General features: G+C 40.4%; 1 protein-coding gene across 1 annotated transcript; it reads left to right on the top strand.

Moving 5' to 3' along the window:
• The first annotated feature begins 679 nt into the window (after positions 1 to 679).
• On the top strand, positions 680 to 20,601 carry esyt1b (extended synaptotagmin-like protein 1b). Its single transcript, XM_015010919.2, has 52 exons — positions 680 to 1,362; positions 2,682 to 2,723; positions 3,679 to 3,813; positions 4,615 to 4,688; positions 4,761 to 4,833; positions 4,931 to 5,020; positions 5,191 to 5,246; positions 5,391 to 5,511; positions 5,594 to 5,770; positions 6,490 to 6,572; positions 6,753 to 6,801; positions 6,897 to 6,986; positions 7,108 to 7,203; positions 8,245 to 8,316; positions 8,532 to 8,618; positions 8,832 to 8,981; positions 9,069 to 9,182; positions 9,255 to 9,431; positions 9,718 to 9,803; positions 9,887 to 9,935; positions 10,133 to 10,222; positions 10,324 to 10,419; positions 10,490 to 10,561; positions 10,670 to 10,756; positions 10,849 to 10,995; positions 11,589 to 11,695; positions 11,786 to 11,966; positions 12,081 to 12,257; positions 12,338 to 12,420; positions 13,076 to 13,124; positions 13,206 to 13,295; positions 13,824 to 13,919; positions 14,050 to 14,121; positions 14,439 to 14,525; positions 14,631 to 14,777; positions 14,859 to 14,995; positions 15,145 to 15,208; positions 15,289 to 15,383; positions 15,483 to 15,624; positions 16,240 to 16,416; positions 16,505 to 16,587; positions 17,175 to 17,223; positions 17,339 to 17,428; positions 17,517 to 17,612; positions 17,702 to 17,773; positions 17,857 to 17,943; positions 18,031 to 18,177; positions 18,259 to 18,401; positions 18,876 to 19,007; positions 19,088 to 19,190; positions 19,439 to 19,488; positions 19,753 to 20,601. The coding sequence occupies exons 1-52, from the start codon at positions 997 to 999 to the stop codon at positions 19,778 to 19,780; spliced, it is 5,463 nt and encodes a 1,820-aa protein (XP_014866405.2). The 5' UTR covers positions 680 to 996; the 3' UTR covers positions 19,781 to 20,601.
• The last annotated feature ends 302 nt before the right edge of the window (positions 20,602 to 20,903 follow it).

Raw genomic sequence — 20,903 nt, 5'->3', positions numbered from 1 at the left:
GAAACCTAAAACAGTAAACCACCCTGTTATGGCAGTGGCAGCATCATACTGTGCGGTTTGTTTTACTGTAATAGGGACAGATGATGATGGCAGATGGATGAAGTGTAATTTGTGGTTATCTGGAAAGTAATCCTCCTAGAGACTGCAAAAGACCTGAGAATGAGGTGTTGGTTTGCCTTCCTGAAGCAAATGATACTGAATACACACAGCATATGACGACATATCATGTCTTACAATTACATATTCAGAGGTTTGACTGGCACTCACAATGACCTAACTTAAATTTAACTGAGATTCTGTGGGAAGTCCTGAGCTATTTACATGAAAAGAGACTAACTGTACTTGTAGCAAAACATAGTTTTAAAGTACTGCTAAATGGGGGCTGAATACATGAAAAGTAAAATATTTAACTTTAACTTAACTCTTTTAAAATTTTACTTTCATCATTATTCACAATTTTTGTTGGTCTGACACAAAAACGCCCAATGAAATTCATGTTTCTTATAAGCCTTGCCAAAACATTAATGGGCTATGAATACTTTTGCTAGGCTCTTGAGCTGAACCGGGGGGGGGGGGATCCAGGCTCCCAAAAGACACTGTACTTTGCGCCCCTTAAGTGGGGTGGGCAGCGTGACGCAGCATCGAAAAAGTCAATGATGCAGTTTTTTTGGGTTGCCGTGGGCGTGTTTTCATCCAGCTAACGGGACGTGGGTGGGGCACGGAACTTGGTACTTTCTCTGGTCTCGTGTTCATCCAGAACAACTGCGTTATACAACCGATAACAAGCATGTCTTAATGCGAATGTTCTGGTGTACTGATAATAATGTCCGCAGTGGTTTAGCTAGCTGCGGAATCTGAAGTTCACGTGCAGCCGCCTGTTTGTTCCAACGGTCTCTGACGGCAGAGATGAAACTTTAGCCGTTAGGCTCGTTCCCACACCGTCCTAACCGAGTACTCCTCATTCAGCTCGTTAACAGGAATAAACCAGAAAAAAAAATGCAGGACGACAAGCCGGAGTCGACCGAAGCCAAGGGCGCCGAGGGTCCGGGCGCAAGCGGCGCCGGGGACAAAGCGTTAAGTAACGTGAGAGAAGCAGAAACCACCAAACCCAAAGGGATCAGCGCCGTGGCTGTGCTGTGGACCTTCGGGAAATGTCTGACTGCCTTGCTCCCCGTCTACCTGGCCGGGTACTATCGAGTCAGCACCAGCCTGCTGGTGTGCGGCATGATGGTGTACACGGGATGGAAACATGCTCGAGAGGCGAAGGAAGAGCGTCTGAGGTCGGCTATACAGTTGTTGGACGACGAGGAGGAGTACACATCCATGAAATCGTCCAAAATCAGGAGAGACCTCCCTGCGTGGGTAAGAAACAACATCAAAACCTCTCAAGATAGCAAAAGCTGTCAACAGTAATAAATCCCCCCCACCCCTCGGTTCACTTTGACCTGGAGTAACCTCTGTTTGAAGGCATAAGACCTAGAACGAGACTCTAAAATCATATCATTGAGGATATCATTGTCACAGGATGATTTCCTAGATAAAATAACCAAATCAGAGCCTTTTGTGTGTACCGTGTCACACCATAAATCACTTATTTTTTTATAACATGTTCCATCAATTATCTTTTTTTTTTAAATAAATAAATGCTTGCAAACAATGTGCAAAATAATTGTTTCCACATTTTTAATCAAATTCCTTCTGCAGAGGTTTGCAACAACACAACGCATGGAAATACAGACCAGATTTCATTATCTTTGATTTCATTATCACAGATCTTTATGGAAAATATGAAGCACTTCAACTGAAAACCTTTGCAACTCATATGTGACTTGGGCAATTCTGAATAAATGTTAAAATCGCTCTAAATTCACCCATTGTGTTTTCTAATGTTTACTGATCAGAATGATTCTTGTGCCTCTAACCAAACAGATGGCAGTATTATCAGTCTATTCTTTAATGCATTTTTTTATCTTTTGTAAAATCCTACAGTGGAACTTCATATGTAATTACCTCGCTGAGCTGTTCTTGTCAGTGTACATTTTTTAGGGGTAAAAACAAACAGCACTCGATGGTATCTTTAAACACTTTAATCATTCCGCGGCTGCATTTAAACTCGTCTTGGAGATTTCTGCTGCAGGCGATGCAGATTCATACCTGCTCCTTCTGAGTGCTCGGAGGCAGAGCTATAATGCAGAACCCACATGCACTCGATTTCGACTCAAAGCATGGTGCTACACCCAGATGAGGTTGCTGCGGGTTCCTTTCGTGATTTCCGTGATTGTTTGCACGACCAGGCACCGTGCCACTAAAGTATTAAATAAGTCCTTCTCCAGATTGATTTCTACTCAACTAACATCATAAATTCAGATACATCTGAAAACAAAAAACACAATGAAATATTAATAGCAAAAACATTACAAACACTTAAAAATGGCCAAACAGTCCTCCTGTCTCTTAGTAGAGATAATGCACATCTTTGGGTGTAAGATTTGTGCTGGGTGCTGTTTTAGCAACATTCTCCGTGTTGTTTTGAAACAGTTTGCTTTCAGGCGTGTCTGCGGGCACCTGATGAGATTTCCTGACATTCTCTCTGACTGAATCGTTTCCCCATCCTGGCATGTGTGTTTTTTTTATGTGCTCTAGGAAATTAAAGTAGGTTTCTGCATTGTTTTTGTTTTCAGGTCAACTTTCCAGATGTGGAGAAGGTTGAATGGCTCAATAAGGTGAGACGATGTTTTTCTTGATATTTTTAAGGTCCGTTTTTCCAAGTTCAACAAGCATGTTTGTCTATCCAGTAGACCAGCTGCCCTGCTGAGTGAAAGATGACAGCATGTGGTAGGATATTAGATGGTGCTAGCTGACAGACAGTGGCAGAGCTCCCTCTGCTGCCGCCATGTCCCTGTGAAGGCCACACCCCTGGTATAGGTACTGTACTGCAGAGAGCAGGCCCTGCTCCAGGCAGCCCTCTCAACATTTCCATTTCATTGCAGCCAACCAGGCTGACAGGAAGAGGGAGGAGTTTTTCATTCCCTTGAAACTAAAAAAAGAAAAGCTGCAGCCCCTTTGTGCTTTCGGCCCAGAGAAACTAAGGAACATTGGAAAAAATAACATTTTTTCCAGCTAAATGAACCACGGGATCTGAGTGTCTCACAACAGACAAAGCTCTGGTTTGAGACTGCTTATTTGAGGACCGGTCAGCAGATTCTCTTTGTCCTCCTCAGGAGCCGGCTGCTGATGACTCACTCCCTACTTATGCCAGACTATAACTATCTGCATTTTTTTCCTGAGCCACGGGGGCACAAAGCCAAACACTGTCTCTGCCTTTTTGATTCTTTCCTTGGAGGAACTGAACAAAACTAACAAAACTTTTAACAACTTTGTAAATATGCCACCTGCAGGGCATTTACTGTTAATATTAAAATCAGTTCCTACACATGTGTAGGAACTGCATGTCATAAGTGGGTTAGCAGTTGGGAAGGCTCTGCGCTTGTCAGCTGCCACCCGTCATTCTTCTATTATTGCTTGTGGCCACTGAAGCATTTGACAAATAGTTTTTGTTATTGGATAGCCAAACCCCAAAAGCTCGCTTATCGCAACGGAGGCAGCAGTCTGAGGATCTGTATGACTGATTTTCACATGTAAATCACATTTCTGCCATGTGCTCATTTTCCTGTCCAGGTACTGCAGCAGGTGTGGCCGTTTGTGGGCCAATACCTCGAGAAGCTGCTGATGGAAACGATCGCTCCGTCCATCCGAGCTTCAAGCGCTCACCTCCAGACGCTCAGCTTCACCAAAGTGGACATGGGGGACAAGGTGATGGCATCGAGAGTATAGAGCGTCCTGCAAAAGTATCCATAGCACTTCGAAGGGTTTGATATTATCAGCAGTCAAGAAGCCCATGGTTGGATGATTTGTTGACAGTTCAACTGTGAGTTGTTGGGGAAATAAAAACTCAAATGGGATCCTGTTTGACAAAACCATGTAGAGGACAGAGCAAGCACTGAAGAAAGTGATCTGTTCAGATGAGACAAGCAACTATCACTTCACGAAACTCTGACTACACTAATCAGTCAGAGTTTTGAGATCATGCTGTGAGGGTGCTGTTCTTTATCAAAGACAGGAAAACTAGATGGGAAAATGAATTGAGCTAGAGTGGACTATGACCCTAAAGAAGCACACATTTATGTAATCCATCGGTGCCAAAGCTTGAAAATCGCTGTTCACAGATGCTCTCCTTCTTACGTGACTGAGCTTGAGCTACTGTGGCTACGACTCCAGTCTCTACATAATCAACACTGGAATAGACAAACACCAAATCCTTGCAACTGTAATTAAAGCAGAAAGTTTTTGTACAATACAAGGCATCTGCTGAATGAAGATGCAAGCAACAATTTTCATATTTTGACTTGTGAAACACCATGTGTCAGTCTTCTGCATTAAGTCCCAGTAAAAAAAAAATAAAAAATTGCCTTTGTGGTGCGATATGACAAAATGTGAAAAAGTTGAAGGCGTATAAATGATTTTGCAAGTCACCGTAAAAATTCTATGACACGACTTCACTCACTAATGACACATTTTATTAAAAAACACATCTGTGCTCCCTGTTTGCTCCAGGCCATGAAGGTGGTGGGCATCAAGGCACACACAGAGAATGACAAAGGACAAGTCCTGCTGGACCTCTACATCAGGTAACTGCTTCTCCTTTCTTCCCGTGCCTGGCAGCTCGTTGTAGCTAACGCCAGTGGTTTCCCTTTTCTCAGCTACGTTGGAAATGTGGAGATCAATGTCGAAGTGAAAAGATACTTCTGCAAGGCGGGAGTCAAAGGAATACAGGTTGGTCGTTTTGTCCAGCCCTGAAATAAATTCTTGCCTGTTAAACAACGTGGAATAGAAGGTTTCCAATTAAACCTTTGTGTTTATCTGCCACCAGCTACATGGGATGATGCGAGTGATTCTGGAGCCTCTGATTGGAGATGTGCCCATAGTTGGTGCCGTCACCATGTTTTTCATCCGTCGGCCTGTAGGTCTATTTAAAGTCACCTTCTATTTGTCCTTTTCATGCTGCTCAATAACCTCGCTTTGACGAGACTATCATGTGTCCCTGTGTATCCTCAAAGCTTTATCTTGCTATTGATTCTCTGTCAGTTCTGATTGACTTAATCTTTGCTCAGCATTCTCATTTCTTCCCAGAAACTGGACATCAATTGGACTGGATTGACCAATTTATTGGACATTCCTGGACTGAAGTAAGTCATGCTGAGAAAGACTTTTTTGGATTTTACTCAGCAATAGGGAGTTGTTGTTTTTTTTTTTTTAAGAAACATTTCAACATTTGAAACATTTCTTCCTTTTCTTCTGCTAATGAAATACCAAACTGTAATCTGTTACAGTGTTATGTCAGACAGCATGATTATGGACGCCATTGCTTCGTTCTTGGTGCTGCCCAATCGTCTCGTTGTCCCACTTGTCCCTGGTTTGCACGTGGCTCAGCTACGCTGTCCGCTACCCAGGGTAACGCCTCGCATCCTGCATGTTTCACATCAGTTCACATCCCAGGATAAAAATATAATTTTGCTCTTGTTTTCATTCTCAGGGTGTGGTGCGCATCCACCTGCTGGAGGCACAGAACCTTGTTGCCAAAGATAACTACGTGAAAGGGGTCATGGCGGGCTTATCTGACCCATATGCCATATTAAGGGTGGGCCCTCAGACCTTTACCTCCAAACACATCGATAACACAGATTGCCCCAAATGGGGAGAGATGTATGAGGTGAGAAAAAGGACACGCTTTTGAGACATGTAAGGTTTGTGCAATACCCCTCCAGCGTACAACAGGGTCGTGTTTGGGATCATTCTGGAGGTTAATTCATGCTTTATTCCAAATTCTGTTCAGATCATTATTCAATCCAACTTGTACAAAGTATTAAACTCTCTCTCTGGAGAGAGCGAGAGAGAGAGAGAGATCAGGATTTTATGGCTCGGCTCACTGAAGAGATCCAGCTCTTTCAGCTCTTTCAACAAATAACTATGAAACAGACCCGGAGCATGATGCTACCACCACCATGCTTGACAACTAGTATGATTTAGCTTTCAAAACCCTCCGCTTAGTCCCCCTGTCATTCTATCCAAAAATCTGACCATCAAATCTATCTATAGCAGCATTTTGGTTGGTTCATGTGGGCCGCTTTAAATTTTAGTCAAGCGAAGCAGGCACTTCCTTTCTTCTTCTGCAACCTGAATTTCTTTCCCAAAGTTGTTCAAATCTTGTGGACTCCAAAGTCAATCATTTGATATCCATGCTTTAAAGGAATGTATGGTAAACTTCTGACCACAACTATTTTCAGTACTTCTATCAGTTCATAGAACTTCATTTCACTTGGACTCGCTCTGTGTTGAAAATGTTCATTTTTCATTCATATGTCACACCGACAGCTCCCAAGCAAATCCCTCTGCCAGTCCTCATGCCGTTATGTGTGTGTTGTATGTAAGGTTATTGTCCATGAAGTGCCGGGTCAAGAGCTGGAGGTGGAAGTTTATGACAAAGACACAGACAAGGATGATTTCTTGGGAAGGTACACGCAGATAATTCATGTCCTTGTTTTGCTTCGTCAAATCTGTCATGCTCACTTTTCACCATTCATTTGTCACCAATTGCAAATAGTAGTGGGGGAAAAAGACCTAAATATTAGCTCGGCTGTTATTAGCGGTAATGAATTGTTAGCAGTATTATGTTACGCCTTATTTTTCTGCAGGACCAAATTAGATCTGGGTATTGTGAAGAAGTCCATAGCGGTTGATGATGTAAGTGATATGCTTTTATAACTTCCAACTAATTTGTCTATAAACAGCTTTCATATGATCAGAATGCAAACATGTGAGTGCACTCTTGTTGCTAGTGGTTCACTTTGAAAGACACTCCATCTGGACGCGTTCACTTCAAGCTGGAGTGGTTGGCCTTGCAGCCTAACACTGAACAACTTGAGCAGGTTGGAGCCTTTCTTTTTAAATAAAATAAAAAAAAGTGCAAAAATTAATCATCTGTTCCCAGGCTGTATTTTCCTTCTCCGAGTCTTAACAATTCAAAAAATGTTTGTGAAATTCACCCAGGTCCTAAAAAGGAATGAAAGCGTCACCAGCAAGAACTCCAACCCCCCCTCTTCAGCTATCTTGGTTGTGTATCTCGACAAAGCTGAGGCACTTCCCGTGAGTCAAATATCTCTGCCCTCTCTGCCCACATGCGTGCGTCGCTCAGAGCTGCTTCCTGTGTGGTTAAACTGGGGCAGAACTGGAGCTGCCATCTGTCTTACATTCCACATCTTGCATTGTGTTGGTCTCCGGCTGCCGTATCTCTCTGTTCAGCTGTGAAAGAATGAACCTAACATAGGTCAACACTGCTGCACACACTGTTTGAGTTCATGTTGATATGGGGTGGCAAAGGGAGAAGCTATGAGAGTCATACCTCATCAATGTGTGTGTGTGTGTGTGCGTGTGTGTGTGTGTGTGTGTAGAGGGGGGTGTTGCTGTTAAGCACACTTCCTTTTTTTACCATGGAGAATAACTCGTTTCTGTTACTATGGTAGCCTCAAAAACACACAAAACCATGCGTCTTAATAAAGTAGGATATCATTGAGAAAAAAAAAAATTCAACAATGTCATTAAAACACATAAATTAATAAGCAGGTTTTTTATTTTAATTTTGTTTGTCAATGAAAATGAAAACACAGAAATCTGTTTCTCAGCAAAAGATTGTATTAGATAAATAAAAAGGGTTTTTAATGCAAAAATCTGGGTCTGTTGAAAGATATGCTCATATTCTGCACAAAATATGAACTCATTCTTTTGGGTGTAGAGGAAGCCCAAGTTGCTCTATCCTTCAGCTCATCTTTATTGTTGGGTATTGTGTCACTCATCCTCCTCTTGACAAGCGATAGTGACAATCTTATCAACTGGATAGATGTCAAGTCAGCGCTCTTCCCCCATGATTGATGAGGCTATAATATCACATTTCTGTTCTGTAAAATCTCAATGTAATATTCTAATTTATCACAAACTAAATTGGTGTTTTTATTAGTAATGTTTCCATATAAGAGAATCACTTTTTGATTTCAGTTTATGAAACATATCATCTTGTTGAAGATATTTTAATTTAGTGGGATTTGTTTCTTTTTTGTCTCTTTGTTGCTACGCTCTTGCTCAAAATCGCTTTATGTATCTTACCGCGTTCCTATTTTGCTTAAACTTTAGATGAAGAAGGGAAATAAGGAGCCCAACCCCATGGTGCAGATATCTGTGCAGGAAACCACCAGAGACAGCAAGGTGACATTGTTTCAAGAACTAACTGAACTATTGTAACTGGGACCTTTTTTTTGCATTGCAAATATATATTCAAAAAAAAAAAAAAAAAAAAAAAAAAAAAAAAAATATATATATATATATATATATATATATATATATATATATATATATATATATATATATATATATATATATATATATATATAATTATTATTATTTTTTTTTTGCCCTTTTAGATTTGCTACACCACAGTCAACCCAGAGTGGGAGGAAGCTTTTACTTTCTTTATCCCAGATCCTCGCGCTCAGGACATAAACGTTCAGGTAAGAGCGATTTTATTTTGTCGTGAATGTTTTGTAAAGTCTGCGTGCTGCTGCCTTTCTTGGTCAGGATTCTTTTTGTAAAGAACATTTTAATCTCAGTAGGAATTTCCAGGCAAAATAAAGGTTGTTAAATAAATAAAAATTGGATATGAAGCAAATGTAGTCTGACATCAGTGGATTGGTCATGATCATAATTTGGTCTTCTTTTGTCAGGTGAAGGATGCTGACCGCGTGCAGACGTTGGGCAGTTTGACCATCCCTCTCTCCCGCGTACTGGAAACTTCCCATCTTTCTCTAGACCAGTGGTTCCAGTTGGAAAACGCCGGATCTGCGAGTCGCATCTACATCAACGCAGTTCTCAGGGTGAATAGTTCTACAAAATGTCAATCCTCACTCTTGACATTTTGTGCTGTCTCTCTGTTTCACCTTTTTTCTCCCTGCGCAACACAGGTCTTATGGTTAGACGAGGATCGTATTTCAGCTGAGGTCTCTTCTAATTTGGCAGCTGGACTTTCGAAACAGTTGACCCATCAGTCCTCCCCTCATCCCAGCTTTGCTACCGAGGTAATGAAATACAATGCAATTGAATATCATTTCCCAAGCGAACAAAACAGCTTATGTCGTGTTTGTCTTCAGGGACTGCTTCGAATTCACCTCCTGGCAGGTCAGAATCTTGTTCCCAAAGACAACCTGATGGGTGGAATGGTGAAAGGCAAGAGCGACCCGTATGTCAAGCTCAACATCGGAGGCGAAACATTCACAAGTCAAGTTATAAAAGGCAATCTGAACCCAACCTGGAATGAGATGTATGAGGTAAATGTCTGTTAACTAAGGCTGGCCTGTTTAGGATTTTTTTTGTTCCGTGTGTCTCAATCCTCTACTTGAAAACGGTAGACTTATATACAGGAGAACAACACGTAATGTTTCATTAGCTTTACAGGTTCCATGTTTAATATTGTGGATGTGCTCCACTTAGCAGTTATGTTCAGCCGCAGAAGTCTGATTTGGACATCCATACTGTCAACTAGTGTCCATTTAAAAGAGTAATTGAAGTTTGCATGAAACAATAATTTCCATGTTGTTGTTTTTTTCTGTGTAGGTTATTCTGACCCAGCTCCCTGGTCAGGAGCTGCATGTGGAAGTGTTTGACAAAGACATGGATATGAAAGATGACTTCATGGGAAGGTAACATTGCACCTTTCAGTGATATTGCTTGCTAATAAGATTTTAAATGATCCCTTTTTAATAATCAATTTTATGATTTGCAGGCTGAAGATAAGTCTAAAGGATATCACTGACTCTCAGTACATGGACCAGGTGGGAGTTTAGTTGGAATTTAGAAAGACGAAATTGAAAACAAAAGCACGACAGTTCATCAATATTCTTATCTCCAGATTTATTATGTACTTTAGTAAAGAACGAAGCATGTGATTTCTTACATGTCCACATGAAGGAGTTTGTTCCAAACAGACCCATTTGTTCCCATATTGAAGTGTTTTGTCTCTGTTCATCAGTGGTACACTCTCAGTGATGTGAAGACTGGTCGAGTTCACCTGGTCCTGGAATGGGTTCCAACTTCTTCAGAACCAGATGGGTTGGACCAGGTTAACATGTTCTCAGTTCTCAGTTAAAAATCACTTCATTACATCTTTTTTTTTTTTTTTTTTGTTAAGTAATAATGTAATAATATTTTCTGTGGCTTCAGGTCCTTCAGTTCTACTCCAGACAATCCTACCAAAACAAGACAGTGCCTTCAGCCGGTCTCCTGTTTGTGTATGTCGAACAAGCAGACGGCTTACCGGTGAGTCACTTAGCAATGTTTTGGTGAATAATTGGTTAAATAGAGAATCATTATTTTTCTCTGTCTGTAGGTGAAGAAAAGTGGAAAGGATCCAAAAGTGGGAGTGGAGTTAAGTCTTGGAGATATGTCACGTAAAACTACAGTAAGATCAAAATCCCCAATCATAAATATCCCTAATTTGGCTTGGTTGGTTGGTTGGATTGGCTCACTGTTGGTCATTTCTTACTGATTCTTTCCATCTCTTCTGAAGGTGTGTGATCGTACAACCTCACCTAAATGGAACGAGGCGTTCTGCTTCCCTGTCCGTGATCCAAGACAGGAAATTCTTGTCCTTAAGGTGAGAAGTGAGACACACGGCTGGGCAGAGAGTTTTCTGATAGATTAGTACTTCTAAGCTAACATGCGACATTATGAATTGTCTTCTTTTAGCTCTCTCACAGCTGGACCCTTCCTATTGGCTCTCTGATTGTCCCTGTCAGAGAGTTGTTGGCTGAACCAGACCTGGTCTTGGATCAGTGGTTCCATTTGGATGGAGCCTCACCTGAGAGCCAAATCCTGTTAAGAACTGAACTCAAGGTAGGATAGTCTGAATTTGTTTTGTCTAAATCTTTTTTTTTTCCCACCTCTCTGTCTTTCATTAATTTTCCGTTTTGCGGTGGCAGCTAATGCTCCTATCATACTGTATCCCACCTAGCTTGCATTTCTGTGGCGTGGTCTGATGCTCAAGCATAAAGTAAAATGGCACTACAAGAATAGAAAATACATAATACTGCCCCTTTAAATATGAAATGAGTGAAAAAACAAGAAGTAACATTACAGCAAAAGTATCTTACCCCATCCTGACATACTACAACACAGACAACATGGTGAATGCTATCTCAACACACTGGTTTCATTAATAGCAACATGCATGCATACTTCAAATAAGTCATAAAGCTCGATGTTTCCCAAGATGCACTTCATTTCTTCATGTTTAGAACTACTAAATGTGTGTTTTTCAGCTTACATGACGTGATATTGAACAGCACAGCAGAGTTGAGAAAATAATTTCTCAGGGTTTTAAAGGACTGTTTTTGAGCTCTTGCTTCTTCGGTTGAGAAATGTTTGTTTTTCTTTTGGGGCTTCAGTAAACCTAATTAGCAAAATATTTTTACTCAACCTAATTACAGATGTTGGTTCCTACCAAGTGTCCTCTTGCTACTGAAAAGACTAAAGTCTCTGTAGCGTCAGACCCCACTCCAGTGAAGCGCCAGCCAGAGACAGACACAATCCTCAGGTAAAATAATTCAGAAAGTTTATTTTTCCACTTATTTTACTTAAGTGCCTCTTGAGTTTGATTCAACTTTGCTGCTTCTTTGTTATTTAGGTCAGCTTCAGTGGATACCCCTCCTGTGGAAACTGTTGTTCCCTCACTGCCTTTGGATGAGGAGGTTCATGAAGTAAAGGAAACTGCAGCCGATGTGAAGGAAGATAAAGTGGAAGAATCGCCGAGCCTGGCTGTAACGCAACCCCCTCACACATCCCCAGACCTCACCTTTGCCAGTGAGGTAACATATATAAATAGAGCTCAGTAGCATGCAGTAGCTGCATTTAAAACAAAGGACACAGCAAGCTTTAATTTAATATAAATCAATACACAGCAATGTATGTCATTCATACAGGGACTCCTGAGACTCACCCTGTTGGAGGCTCAGAGTCTGGTCGCTAAAGATAACATTATGGGTGGCCTGAAGAAGGGCAAAAGCGATCCCTACGCAAAGATCAGCGTTGGTGAGGTCATGTTTAAAAGCGCTGTGGTGAAGGAGAATCTCAACCCGGTCTGGAATGAGATGTATGAGGTCTGTCTGAAACAGCAGTGCATGTTTTGACTTTACAACGACCGTCACACGCTCACTCAAACTGCTGTGTGTGTCCTCAGGTGGTGCTGAGGCCTCAGTCAGGGCAGGAGGTGCAGGTGGAAATGTTTGATAAAGATATGGACAAAGACGACTTCTTGGGCAGGTGAGGCTGACGGGCTTGTCAGCATTTTTATGAAGCTCAGTGAACGTACGTTTGCTGAAAGTTACTCATCCACAGAAAATAATATTAAAATCATAAAACATGTAGAAGATGAGAATTAAAGCAAAATAACAGAACTTAGAGTGTGATGTCTTAATAGCATTTTTTTCTTCTATTTATAGACTAACATTTCCTGGTTTGCCTGAAAGAAGTTACATTTGAAATAGAGTTGCACAACATATCGATTAGTAATCATCATCGGAGTCTCGCAAATGCAAAGGACTGATTTGATGCAATCATTGATCATTTCTGCTAATCTGATTACTAAGACTAGACTAATTACCCTCAATGGCTACACTGAACGTGTATTTTTAGTGGTTGAAATGATAAAGCCAACAGAGAATGGAATAGATGCCAAATAATCATAATTAACATCAATCAGTATGACTGGATTAATTATAATCCAATCATTTGGTTATCTTTTCTCTGCAAGAGTATCAGAATTACATATTTTATCTCACATATGTCTGACATTGTGTCCTAGCGTGAATAACTTCTCTTCTTTCGTGTTATTAAGAAGAAGGCTTTGTTTTGTTTTTATATTATATATGTTTATCTATATTATCACATTATACGTTATGTTCTTCATTCTCAACAGGTTCAAAATAAGCGTTTCAGACATCATCCGCTCTCAGTTCATAGATCAGGTTGGTGTTTTTCTTCTTTTTACAGTGTTAATAAATCTTCCTGGATGCATTTATGGATGTAAATCAATGATTCTGTTTCAGTGGTACACCCTGAACGATGTGAAGTCCGGTCGTGTTCGTCTCATTCTGGAGTGGGTCCCAACAGTGTCCTGTAATGACAATCTTGAACAGGTTAATATAATATTTATTTATTTATTTATTTAAAAAAAAATTATATTATTATAATTCTATTTAATGTTTTTTTTTTAGTTCATTTAAGCACAGCTCCACTAGTTAGTGGACTAGAAATCACAATGGCCTAATTTTCTCTTGATTAGCTCTGATGAATATTTGACAAGTTAGATACTGAAAATATTGCTGTCCTCTTCACTTAATCTGTCAAATAAAAATGTTTGCTATATTTGCAAACATTAACTGACAGCACATGCCTTGATGCATAATTTAGGGTTTCAGTAAAACATTAAATAAAAGAGAGGAACATACGCTTTCATGCCTAAACGAGGATAACATTGTAATTCCTTCGTATTCTGATGGATTCAAAACTGCTCCGTCTGCCAAGGAGCCTGCTTCACACTCTTCCCTTTTATGCTTTGGTCAAGACACGGCTGGTCAGACTTCAGAGAAAAGCTTCAAATGATTTTGTTATTGTATTGCGTCCCGAGTGCTGAGTCACTGTGATGCATTTCTATTTGATTTCAGGTGATGCAGCTGCAGTCTCTCCAGTCCTACCAGAACAAGGCTGTTCCCGCTGCAGCGCTGCTTTTTGTTTACATGGACAGAGCACACTCGTTGCCTGTGAGTCATAAAAATCTTCTTGGCAGGAACTACTGGTTAAGGAACGGTTTTGAGGTTTTTGTGTTCGATCTGAAACCATAATTACTGAGAGGGAATACAAGCTCTTCTCATTTTGGGATGTGTGTTGCAGTTTAAGAAGAGCGGTAAGGAGCCCAAAGCTGGAGCTGAGCTTATATTTGGGAACACGACTCACAGAACCAAGGTATGAAACAACAAAGTCGTGGAATAATCTACAATGCACTATGACATGAATTTCTGTGCTGTGTGTGTTATATACTTTATCACTACTTTAGTCAAACTAAATCAGTTTTAGTAACCGAAGTACTACGTTTCATTCATGTCTTTATCAAAATTAGGGTTAGGGTTAGTAATGGTAAGCAAAAGCTAAATAAAAGCCTATATTTTTCAACAAATAAAAGTAAGTTGCTTTACAAAAATAATGCCAGACTTGATAGGAGTTGGGTACAATTAGGGATTTTAGTCAACTCTCTGCCTTCGTCTCCACTTTTCTGTCTGAAGGTCTGCGATCGCTCCAGATCACCGCAGTGGAGTGAGGCGTTCCACTTCTCGGTTCATGACCCCAACCAAGAGATGCTCATAGTGAAGGTGGATGTCCTAAATGTTCCAAAACACTAATAAAGTTTCTCCCACTATCAAGTGAACGGTCAAAGATCTAAGTTGTGCTGCTACTGCGTGTCCTGTTATCAAAAGTTATCCAGTGCATGGGACCAGCCAATGGGATCGCTGGTGCTCCCTGTGAGGCAGCTGCTTTCTGAGCCTCAGCTGGTCCTGGACCAGTGGATGCATCTGGACGGAGCTTTACCTGAAAGTGAAATCCTCCTCAGGGCTGAGCTGAAGGTATGACAACATTTATACACGCCTAGATCTGCTCCAGTCAACTTGCATGGTAGAGACCAAGTGGATATTTGTTGTTGGCAGATCCTTGACACACGCTTGACGGAAGTTCCTCAGACGTCTGCCGCTGCTTCAAAAGAAGAGGATGCCTCCGTTCCCACTGAAAAGACACTCAAACCGGCTGAAGAGGAGAAAAAAAGCCCAAACTTGGCAACAAAGGAGTGAGTTATTCATATTTGCTTTGAAGAATTTTAAACTTTTACTGCTGAACTTTAGAACGTAGTGAAAGTCAGAAATGTTATAGTTCAACATTCATGTAGTTTTCCTGCAGATTGGCTTTTATATTTTCAACGGTTCAATGTGTTTTCAGCTCTCCTGTTGTAGTCCAGCCTGCACACCCTGAACCCACACATGACACATCCCATCCTCCTGCGGTAAGGCACACCACAGAAAAGGCAACAGTAACTGTGTCCTAAATGTTTACGCTGTTGTAACTGAAATCATTTCCTGTCAGCCGGTGGAGGAACCAGCGTATGCAGAGGAGCCTGCGGTTGAGTCACACTCGCAGGTTGACAGAGATGTGAAGCCACAGCCAGTCCAGAGTGAGGAGTGAGTTGAATTTGACTCACAAATATTTAGAGAAATATGAACAACAAGCAAAACACACTGGAACAACTAACGTGATTGTGTGTTTATCTGTGAGTGCAGGACAGGTTTAGGAGGTCTGGCTCAGGCCACAGTTACAGGCCTACCCACTGACCCAGCACCACCTGCAGGGGTCACAGGAATCCCCAAAGTGGCTCCAAGTCTTCCACCACACACAGTGCCGGGTCAGGACTTTGGAAAACAGGTGGGTTTGCTGATTATCTGAAGTGTGGAGTGACAGAATTAGCTTTCAACAGCTAACAATGCATGTTGATGTTTTTTTAAACAAAAACACAAACTTCCACTAGCTGCCAGAAATGTTGATGAATTCATGTCCGGTGAATATAAATAAAGTCGAAGAAAGGCCTTCATACATCTTTAACTGTCTATTTATGAATATAATCTTTAGCACGATGAAAAGACTCACCACCCAATTTGCCTCATGAATTTACACCAGGATTTTTCTAAGATGCTTTAGGTTGCAGTGTGTTGTGGATTGGTGCTCTACAAGGAAACTGAATTAAAGTGATAATAGTATAATTGTGAAACTCATTTGTCCTTTCAAATATCCTGCTGTACCATCTGTTGGAGCTGGTTTTCAGTCTTCTTCTCTTGTGCAGATATTATTGTGCCATGTTAGCTAGTAAAAACTCCAGACACCTAAAATAAGCATGAGCATTTAACAGGGGATTTGTTTGTAACAGTCGAGTAACCATCTTATGTCAGTGACACCACTAGGGTAGATGAATTTCAGATTTTTTTGTTTCTAATAATGAGCAACATTCTGCCTGTTTTAATAATTTATATCTTTCTCCTGTAGGGGGTGCTGAGGATCCACCTGCTGGAAGCCCAGAATCTCGTGGCAAAAGACAACCTAATGGGGGGCATGGTGAAGGGCAAGAGTGATCCTTACGTCAAAATCAATATCGGTGACATCGCTTTTAAAAGTCGTGTCATCAAAGAGAATCTAAACCCAACGTGGAACGAAATGTATGAGGTGGGCAGTTTTGTGATTCAAATATTGCAACTTTTGTTTCCTCTTTTGTTGTTTTTCTGAAGATGTGCATCTCTGCTTATGTAAACAGGTGGTTTTGAGTGGCCGCAGCGATCAGGACATCAAGTTCGAAGCATTTGATAAGGATATAGATTCAGATGACTTCTTAGGAAGGTGTGTGGCATGTAAAGTTATAGAGAAATGACCAAAAGTATCCATATCTTTTGCACTTCTCCATATTGTGCACTTATATTGTTACAACACCAAGCTTCTATTTTGGCAGAATTTCTATGTTTGGATAATACAAAGTAGTACTTAGCTGAAGAGGGGAAGTTGTGCAGAACTTTAACTTACTTACAACATCCCAAGCTGAGCACTGTTCAGTCCATCATTAGAAAAATTTTAAGAGTGGCACAACTGCAGCGCTACCGAGACATGAGTTTATCTCATCATCCTAACCTGATGAGATAAACAACCAAGAGGCCCATTATAACAGAGTGTCAAGTATTTTTTAGCAACTTTTCTTCCAGAATTTGTGGTTTTACAAACGATGGATTCAGGAGAGATGACTCCAAATGCACACCACAAGTTGTAGATTTTTATTTGTAAAATAGAAAAATGTATATCATTCTGCTTTTACTTCATAGTTACGAATCACTTTGTGTTCCATCACATAAAATATAAATAAAATGCATTGAAGTAAATGGTTGTAGCATTTCTAAATATGAGAAAGTAAAATCTTGCTAATCATATTTTTACAGATTCACCGTGAAGCTGAATGAGGTCATCAGATCTCAGTACACAGATCAGGTTAGTCAGTAACTCATGATCCTGAGTCTCATCTTATGACTTCTGAACTTTGTGTTGTTACATTGCTTGATGAAGGGTGCTGGTCTGCCTGTTTGTCTCTGAATGTGGTTCACAGTGGTTCACTCTGAAAGATGTGAAAACTGGACGAGTTCACCTGATTCTGGAATGGGTTCCTACTGTGTCAAACGCAGCAAGACTAGAGCAGGTCGGCCCTCACCAATGGCTTTTTTAGAGATTAGTGCTGAAGAGCCATGCCAACAACATACATGAATCTCTGTGGTTAATGTTTACAGGTACTGCAGCTTCAAACCCTGCAGTCCTACCAGAACAAAGCCGTTCCCTCTGCAGCTCTGCTCTTTGTCTACGTAGAGGCGGCACACTCACTTCCAGTGAGTCAGCTGTTTTTGTTTTTTGTCATCACTGCTAGATAGATGCGATTTAATGTGAAACATAACATCAATCTGCCTTTCTGATGCAGTTTAAGAAGAGTGGAAAAGAACCCAAAGCAGGAGTTGAGCTTGTTCTGGGTGAAACAGCCTACAAAACTAAAGTGAGACTCCTAATACCTTCTACTCTCTCTGCTTGGAATAAGACATATTCATCCAATAACACGCGTTTGTCGTCATTCCTCAGCTGTGTGACCGGAGCTCCAGCCCTAAGTGGAACGAATCTTTCTACTTCATCATCCATGACCCTAAGCGTCAGATGCTTGTGGCTAAGGCAAGACGGTTTCTGTGTGTCTTGGTGTTGTGTAGTAAATAGGCTTACATTCAGATGAATCTAACTATCCCTCTCACTACATTGTAGTTGTCCAGCGGCTGGGACCAGCCAATGGGCTCGCTCGTGATCACAGTCAAAGAGCTGCTCGCGGCTCCACAGCTGGTCCTGGATCAGTGGTTTCATTTAGATGGAGCCTTACCTGACAGTCAGATCCTGCTGAGGGCTGAACTCAAGGTAAAATTATACGGGCATACTTCATCTGAATGCTTTTAGATATGACGATTACTACTGGTTGTCTCATTCCGTGTCTGACAGATTCTGAGCTCCAAGATGGTGGAAATGATTGGTTCAGGGTCGCTGCCCTGTGCTGCTCCTGCACCTGGAAATGGCCAGGTGAAGTTGTCTCTGTCATACACCTCAAAGGAGAGAAAGCTCGTTGTGATCGTCCATGCCTGCAGGTGTGTGCCGAAACACTGACAGTCATAATATTTTTACGCACAGGCCAGTTTTTTTTTTTAGAGCTTACAAGAGTTAAGCAACATGTTATAAACAAAAAAATGTACAAATCTCAATGATTTCAATTGGTCAGCCTCAGTTTGTGAATGAGAATGTGGACAAAAGAAATGAATAACATAGTGAAAGACACATTTTTCCTTTCGATATAAAAGCATCCAGTTACATTCTTTCCAGAAATTTAAAGCATATTCATTTAAAAACCAAAAAATATTAAAAATTGAGATCTAAAAAACAAATCCTTATTAAACATTTATTAAAACTGGAATTGTCCAGTTTGGATGTTTGGCTATCAGTAAACATGCCCCAAACATTTTGTGATTGTTAAAAATTGTATGCATACAATAAGCCAGAAGATGGGTGGGAGTCAGGACGTCCCAAATAAATAAGGGTTCTGTTTGTTGTTCCTTTGTACACAGAGGTCTGGTGTCCCAAAGTAAGGATGCTGTTGATAGCTACGTCTCCCTCATGCTGCTGCCTGACAAAAGTAAAGCCACTAAGAAAAAGACAGCCGTGAAGAAAAGAGACCTCAACCCGGAGTACAATGAAAGGTAAAAGCATTTTCTTTCTTTATTTTTGAAGCTGTTGTTGTTTCTTGACAGTTTCTTCACGCTTTTTAATATTTGTTAAGGTTTGAGTATGACCTGCCAGAAGACGAGGCCAGATTCAGGCGCCTCAGTGTGTCGGTGAAGAACAACTCCGCCTCCTTCAGGAGCCGGGATGTTATTGGACAGGTCAGTGTGAAACTGCACCCACACACAGTTTTATCACCTTGTTTGTAGGGCAGCATAAGCTCAAGAGTTTACAGACAATGCTGTGTCAATTCTCCACAAAACATGGAAAAAACTACAAATAAAAACAGGAAGAATGTTCAGCATGCAGCCTGGCTCGGGACTTATTCTACATTTGACACGCGTGTCACACTGAAAATAACTAAACATATGAAGAATCGCCCCTTACAGCTGCTGATTTTTCCCGTTAGGTGCAGATTGAGTTGGCCCAGATTGACCTGAAGTCTGGAATCACTGACTGGTGAGCAGAGCCTGTTGAATGAAACCCAAACTCTGATTTGTGCTGTACAAAATCACATACAAGCTACAAATGATTTGTAGATCATCTCATGCTTGTATTTTTATGAAAATATCACCATTTTACTTCATGTTGTAGCCTAGATGTTTTGCTCATAGAGAAACCAGACTTGGTGGTAGATGATAGAAGATGGTTTGTCTAATCCTCTGGATGATGTAAGATGTTTGGTCTTTTTTGCTTTTCATTAAATGTCTATTTTCATTGCAGGTTCACTTTGGCTGATGATGCTGAATAGCTGCCTTCCTCACCCACCTGGAGAGTTTAATGACTGAACTCTGCTGTTACGCTCACTGATGCCTTCTCTTTCCCACCACTGTTGCAGTTTCAACTGCATCCGCCCAGCTTATTGTGTTTGAATATGAGGTGTAAATGGACTCCACTGCAAATAGATTCCTGCACCACAGATAAGATGACAAAGCAGTTAAGTAGAAGGAAAGTAATTAAGTTTAAAGATGGAGCTGAGAAAGTGGATGATGAAGAACCCTTTGAAGGACTTTATTTTTGTTTTTTATTGTTTTGTTTTTTTTTGGTGGATAATGGTAAAGTGGGACAGTTTCCTGCTGGAAGGGCAAATATGTTTTATATGTATCCTTTAATCATTGTCTTGATGCCATCTCAGTATTCAAAACTTTATCTTAAAGGGGCAGTATTATGTAAAATCATCTTTTCTGAGCTTTACATCATGTTATAATGCTATACACTCATCATAAACAGACCTGGAGGGTTGCCTCGATTCTTTCATGCATGTTTGAGAAATCCTTTTGTAACAACTGAAGGTAACAGTTAATTGGTTGAGCTATAAAATGGCACAATGTGCCTGGAAAATACATAATATTGGCCCTTTAAGACAAATTTAAACTATAAATCATAATCATGTTACTGCACTTTGCCATCTGTCTTGACTGATTATTTTTCTACACTTGTTTTTTACAGTTTAGCATGTTTGCTTCACATGCTTTCTTTTTATAAGTTTGTATATTTGCAACGATTTCAGATCCGATGGAATCCTGTTTGCTGAAATATGGTCAAAAATAATAAATTTGTTTTGCAGCTTCACGTGTGCTTTTGAATTCAGATGGATGATTGATTGGTGGAAAATATGTTTCTATGCATTTATGAAAGGAAATAAGAACTTACCTAAAAATGTAAGATTATGTGAGGGGAAAATAGAATAAAAACAGACTTTATAGTCCAGCAAAGATTAAATTAAATATTGAAAAGAAAAATAACTGAATCTTTGGACAATTTTGATTTTGATAAAGTTTAAAAATAAATCCATAAAAAATACATCATAAAAAATATTTTAATTTAATTTTCATTTAGTTTAATTAATATTTAACAAGCTGAACATATAATCC

Source organism: Poecilia mexicana, unplaced genomic scaffold (assembly GCF_051168715.1).
Source record: "Poecilia mexicana isolate PSO_F unplaced genomic scaffold, ASM5116871v1 scaffold_5, whole genome shotgun sequence".
NCBI classification, from domain to species: Eukaryota; Metazoa; Chordata; class Actinopteri; order Cyprinodontiformes; family Poeciliidae; genus Poecilia; species Poecilia mexicana.
Note: the sequence above shows the minus strand (reverse complement) of the source record. Positions and strands in the feature narration are given on the sequence as shown.